The sequence below is a fragment of the Electrophorus electricus genome, chromosome 2, assembly GCF_041902795.1.
Source record: "Electrophorus electricus isolate QZ-2024a chromosome 2, ASM4190279v1, whole genome shotgun sequence".
NCBI classification, from domain to species: domain Eukaryota; kingdom Metazoa; phylum Chordata; class Actinopteri; order Gymnotiformes; family Gymnotidae; genus Electrophorus; species Electrophorus electricus.
The window spans coordinates 40,789,908-40,796,734 of record NC_137498.1 but is presented as its reverse complement, the minus strand read 5'-3'; the positions used below and the strand labels follow the sequence as shown (position 1 = coordinate 40,796,734).

General features: G+C 41.6%; 1 protein-coding gene across 8 annotated transcripts in view; it reads right to left on the bottom strand.

Moving 5' to 3' along the window:
• Window positions 1-1,806: 1,806 nt before the first annotated feature.
• Window positions 1,807-6,827, bottom strand: part of gabbr1b (gamma-aminobutyric acid (GABA) B receptor, 1b) — a 69,265-nt gene continuing 64,244 nt past the window's right edge. For all 8 annotated transcript variants that reach the window (XM_081703615.1, XM_081703627.1, XM_081703625.1 and 5 more), the window contains 3 exons: window positions 6,091-6,219; window positions 4,913-5,056; window positions 1,807-4,767 (listed from right to left, as the gene is read on the bottom strand). In XM_081703615.1, coding sequence (XP_081559741.1) covers window positions 4,483-4,767; window positions 4,913-5,056; window positions 6,091-6,219 — 558 coding nt within the window. In that variant the 3' untranslated portion in view covers window positions 1,807-4,482. The remainder of the gene's footprint in view (window positions 4,768-4,912; window positions 5,057-6,090; window positions 6,220-6,827) is intronic.

Sequence of the window (6,827 nt, the reverse complement as noted above, 5' to 3'; positions counted from 1 at the left end):
TGCTTTTTGCGGGCACTGCTAAACTGGGGCAGAATACAACATACTGTCCTTCTCGATACCTATGAGGTTGTTAATGTTAATTTTCAATTATATTTTCTTATTTTATTATTTTATTTATTTGTTCTATATTATTTTAAATGCACATATATAGTCTTTTGAAATTCTGCCAGTAAAGTCTTGAGGAGAGGTTTGGAATCTAACCTATGTTTTAAAATCAAACCTAAGGTTTTCTAACCATTTTATATAATATTCACAAAAATCATGTTACCTTTTATTCTATTGTTAATGTACATTAATGCTTTATAATATTAATGTTCATGTATGTTATATATATATATATATATATATATATATATATATATAACACAGATTTGCAGGAGCCTTTATTTTCTAGTGCTATGCTTCCCATGTCAATTAATTATACATACAGCTAATTGACAAGGTCTTTGTGACAGCAGATTGCTGCCAGTGTATGTTTGCTTCAGTTCTAGCTGCTAATTGACTCAATGTAAACATCTATGAAGGAATCTTCAGAGATAGCAAAAAAAATCTGACCACATATTTTATAGTTAAAGCATCAGTTTTGTTTAAGGATTTTCTATAAATGAAATGCTTCAGATAAACATTCCCTTAACTGGTTAATATTGAACGTCTGTCATTATCCATGTGGTTTACTATTATTTCTTGTAATTATGCAAAGATAAATGTCATGATGACAGATGACAATGACCATAAAAAATAAAGGAAATGACAGGTGACTCAGTAATGTCTCATTGATGTTTTCACACTTCGGCAAACTTCTAAGGGTTACATTGCAAAAGCAAGGGTCTTACTTTGATCTCACTTTGCATTCATTTGCAAGTTTTTTCAGCTGACATTTCCATTTGCACACCGGAGGAGTGGCACTTCTGTGAAAGGGGGAAACTCCCGCCTGTACTGCCCACCAGTCAGAGGGATATTGTTATGGAACCTTAGAGTTCCACTCCCACCAAACACCTTAGAAACCACATTAAAAACTGTGGCATGAGGCCAGGGGAACTAGGACGTTAAAAGTGTGAAAACATGGGAAGAGGGGATGTTTTGAAAACGTCAAACTTCTAGTTAGCCAGAGGCGTTATATTGCTACTGTTAGTCAAAGCATTAACCAATATTTGGTTTAAATAGTCTAGCATACATTACAGGGTCTCAGTTAAGCTTACTTTATGTATGAGTATGACCATGATTAAATTCTTTGACTTCATTAGGTCAAGTGAAGTGTAACTAATGTTGGTGCAAATTGTTTTAAACATAGAGTGTGCAAATAAACTTCCAAAGGCAAACAGCTATTACTGCATGTTTGAACATAAATGTCCTTGAGAAAAATCTACACTTGGCATATAACACTCCCTAAAATGCTTAAGATATGCATAGGAATATATTGATAAACAGAGAAACAGCTCAGGATGATAGAATTAAACAGATATGTGAATCAGGGACTAAATATGAAAGGCTCAAGCTAACACTGCCTTGGCTATGATATGACAGGTCTTATCAGTTCATTTTTGTTCCTGATATCCTGAGACTCATATAGTTTTTTACACAGGTAGCTCAATAATTGTACAATAAACAATTGTTCAATAACAACAACCTAGCACATCTCTTTTCTAGAGTGCTTAAATAGATTTTCTAGAGTGCTTAAATAGATTAGAAAAAGCAAATGACATAAATTGCATAAGCTTCTATATCTTTGGCTGGTAGTGTGCATTGTAGATGATTTAAGGAAAAAACTTCAAAAGACTTTTGAAAATTAACCATTTGTACACCATATTTAAAAAAACTATTGTTTTTATTTATATATAGATACCATTTATTTATCTATAGATACCATTCCTGTGGCATCTTACAGAATCTGTCACATCTCTCACAGAATTTCTATAATGGCAAATATAAATATACTTTAAATACCACATGGCAATACGATTTTTTATATATACTTTATATCATGTGCAAGAGAATACATTTACCATGTACATTTAGAATTTACATGTGTAATATTTGTGCATATTGTTTGACTGATCAACACTGTCATCTTTCTGGTTGTACAAGGCAGACAAATGAAATGAAATGGAAAGATATGGGTGGCTTGTGCTTTGACAAGATTCCAGAAATTCTGCAGTCTCAAACCAAGATTGAGACCCTCAAATACAACAGCCCTGCTTCTGTCCCTTTCTTACAAGCATCTGTGTAAACAGACCATCAAGAGTCAATGTAAGTGACAAGCTCTTGGTACTGATTTAACCGAATGTTGGATCCATCTATAAGAGTGTGTGTCAGTTGAAAAACTGACAGTCATACTGAACAGAGGAACCAACTGTGCGTCAAAAGTGAGTCAAAGGGATGCACACACACACACACGCACAAGCAAACACACACACACACACACACACACCCACACACACGCACAAGCAAACACACACATGGACACCCATACACAAGAAAGGCATAACACTCACAAAAACTGAGTGTATCAAACAAACCAGAGCAGGTAACAGCTCCTTTTTATGATTCTCAGAAATTTTGCAAAAAGTACCTTAGCACTGGGTCTTTCCTACCAAAAGCCACAGCGAAACCACACATAAGGATTAAACTGAGAAGAAACAGAACACCCCTGAAGGAAGCAGGTAGGGGGTGTTGACTTTGTTGTATATGCACCATATCCTGATATACCACTGTAATCTGGCAAGCAGGGAAGACTAAACAAGCCTATGTGACAAATACCCTTGAAAGAATTAGCATCTTGTTTTATTTTCATCCCACCCCTTCCTCCACTAAGTAAGACGGTCTACAGATAAGAGCTTTGTAACATTGCATTGCACAGAGCCTGACTCCCCAAACTGGACTGTACCAATATACCTATATGCAGGTGTCATTAAGAAGCTAACTAGATTACAGCAGCTGGAAGATTAAATGTAAAGTTTTCAGCTGTGGAGAGAATAGAAATGAAGTCGCCCTACTCTCTCCCTGACACCACTACCGAAAAAAAATAAAAATAAAATAAAATTAAAAGAATCAATCACACACTTGCATCTAACAGCAGGCTCTGAAACACATAACATTGTAAAATCTGCCAGGTCAATCACATGCTTCTGCATTCAACTGAGGGAAGTGTCTGCAGGCAAACTGATGCACGTCACTTCTGAGCGTGCTGTTTTTTTCAACAACAGCAAGATTTGCACTGTTTAAGATGCCATTTCATGTTTCATGTCCCTCTTACAGAATCGCTCTATTGAGTGGACATCATGGCAACATTATTTGAACACCCTGCTTCAAGGAACACTGAATAAACACACCATAAAACATAAGAAGACAAACCACACCACTCACCCAAGGTCAGAGTCTCACCAACCTCCACACACACACACACACACATGCATGCACGCACTCACACGCACGCACTCACACGCACGCACTCACACACACGCACACTCGCACGCACGCACTCACACGCACGCACACTCGCACGCACACATTACTGCACATACTACTACACACACTATCAGCCTGTGCACAACCAAGGAGCTCAATGATCATGGATTATTAATCAAACCAAACAAGATAAAGAATCCATTACAGAATTGCAAGAGAGCCTACGAGGTGTCTGCGTAGAGAAGCTGAATGGAATCTCCTGAACAACCCACTGTCTCTGAACTCAGAGAGGCCTGCTGGAATCTGAAAAAGCCAGAAATAAACTCCTTTTAATGTGGTAAACAAAGCAACCCAGTAAACCCACCCTTGCATGGGTTACTGATGCAGTAGTGGTAGTGTGGGGGATGAGACTGATGTCACGACTGCAAAATGGGTGTAATTTCCCTGCAACATGTTAACTGGCAATGGGACTCAGCTTTAGGGCTGGATTGGGAAATATTATACACAGAATAGGATAATGACCAAAAGAAAAAGTGTCAATAATACCCCATCACCCCTGCGCAAAAGTAGTTTTATCTTATACATACAAAAACATGTTGAATGTGTTCGTGTACTTCAGCCTAGAAACTCAAGAGTCTTTCATGAAAATATCAGAGTTAAGATACATTACAGACATAAAACTGTGTAAAATCTACTCTTATCTCAGATAAGAGACATTTTCATAGTCTATCCAAACCACCCATTTACACCTGCACTTCTGCAAGCCACTCTTGTCAGACAGCCACAAAAAAAGGACAATTTTGTCATACCCACAAATTGGTAGATAACACAGCAAATGCGACTTTTGTGTAAAAGACGTGTCACATGACATAATGAGTCACATGACTATGAGCACCAGAAGGCTCCTTTGACATTCTGGTCAGCAAATCCTGCCTGTACGTCACCCACAGCCCACGTGGCTCAGAATGAAAATGAACAAAGAAACCAGCACAAAGGGCTGGGCAGAAGGAAGAGAAATGTATCTGCTTCAGGTTGTTTCTTCATGCAGCCATCCCTTCTCCTCCCTCTAGGGGGCGCTCATTTGTAGAGGAGTTGCAGCCGCCTGGTGTGGCAGTTGCTGCGGTTGATCTTGCTGTCGGGCTGGTAAAGGTTGGAGGAGTTGGAGAAGGAGGGAGGGAGAGAGTGGCTGTCGGAGGTGGGGAGGGGGTAGCCAGGTGGTGGGAGGAGAGACTTGGGGTCCGTGTGTGGAGTGGAGAGTGGCGGGGAGCTGTGATTGAGGGTGGTGGAAGACGGCGGTCTCCGGGAACGCAATGCCTGCCGCTCTGAGAGCTGGCTCCTCAGCTCTGACACGCGCTCCTCTTTCTGTTGGAGAGAGAAAAACAACAGAGACTAACTCAGCCACTTACGCTAAGCCTCAACGCAACGCCACACGGAGAATGTTTAAAACAAACAACTGTAGGCATCCGTGCATGTATATATATATATGTGTGTGTGTGTGTGGTCAGACCTCTTGGATAATCTTCTGCAGCTCCTTGTTCTCCCGCTCTAGCTGGCGGGACTTCTCCTCATCGTTATTGTTGGTGGAGGAGCCTGTCTTCATGGTCTCCTGCTGGTCAGACTGCCACTCGCCACGGGTGATCAGCCTGCGCATCTGCAGGATCACACCAGGGTCAGACAGTGGCACACCACACCGACACACCAGACATATCATTTTACATTTAACTGACACTTTTATCCGAAGCGACTTACAATTATGACTGAGTACAACTTGAGCAATTGAGGGTTAAGGGGGCCGACAGTAGCAGCCTGTTGTTGGTGGGGCTTGAACTAGCAACCTTCCAACTACAAGTCAGGTACCTTAACCACTGAGGCACCACATCCATCCAAATAACCGAGACCCGTTTACCTGCACCAGACTGTGAGATTCTCCAGGTTACCTGAGTGTAGCGCAAAAGAAAGTGGCTGACGGATGGGGTGGTGGTGGAGGGGAGGAAGGATGTAAGCAGTGAGTCCAAACAGCAAGGATGGTGTGGGTGTACCAGCAACCTTCCGATTGCAAGTCAAGTACCTTAACCACTTAGCTACCGCACAAACACACCAGACACTGGGGTCAGACAGTGATACAGATGTACAACACATACACACCGGATGCCAAGGTCAGATCATGCTACAGACACCAAGCACAGACACGCCAGACACCAGGGTCAGACGATGATACAGATGCACCGCACAGACAAACCAAACACCAGAGTCAGACAGTGACACAGATGCACCACACAGACACACCACGCACTGATACAGATGCGCAGACACTTAGATCAGACCATATGCATTTCTAAACTGTTCAGGGATCAGATCATGACACAGATACACCAGGATAAGACAACAATAAAGACATACCAAACACCACAGTCGGACAGTGATACACATTGCCACACCAAACGCCACACTTTTTCCTTTGGTATTTGAGGGTGGGCTTACTGAAATCCCATGTAAAACAAGTGCTTTGAAATCACACTGCTTGACAAAGATGTTTCATCGACAGGATTGACATAATGCACCTGACATAATATGCTCCACCCATTTTTAGGTCTGGCTATCAAAACCTGCGTGAACCCTGCAGTTAACAGACAGAATCGACGGCAACAAGGGGAGATTTCATTTGAGCTAACAAATGTGCTTCACCTTTGGGACGAACAGCACGACCAGTGTGATGTACACGGAGAAGACGATGGCCAGCGAAGCGAAGGCAAAAGAAGCATCCTGCTTAGAAGACAGGATCATGGTGACAGGAGCGGTGATCATGCACAACACCTGGGAGTGAGAAGCGAGAGGGCGAGAGAGAGAGAGAGTGAGGAACAAAAGAAAAGAGAGAACGAGAGAGGCATGAATCAATAAATGCTGACCCACAGTCAGCCGTCACTCTCAATACCAAACAAAGACTCACTCAGGTCTGACAAAAAGGAGGAAAAACAGCCTCTGACATCAACGGGAGGTGATGTTTTCGGGACTGCGGCATTAGTTACTTGGACACAGAATACGGCTCCAGGTGTCATCTCTAAATCAACCCAGGCTACTGCAACAGAATGCGTCCAGCTTCCTCCGCATCAAAGCCCGGTGCTTAATCGGGATGTAAATCTCATCACTGTGCCTGTGTGAGCACTTCTCACTCCCACATAGCTCCAGCACAGCAGCCTAAAAGGGTTTAAACACCACTTAACCAGAACCAGCTATGATCTACTCTATCTCACGCACTTTTAGAAACCTCAGGATATTTCCAGGGCCAGATAAGCCTTAAAAATGTAATAGATCCAACTTGAATTAATCTTTAATTAATCTTATCACCCTCTGCTTAGTCACTGGTGGAACAGGTACATTTTTATCATTCATCTTATTTAAATTTCAAAAAAGAACTGGTAATA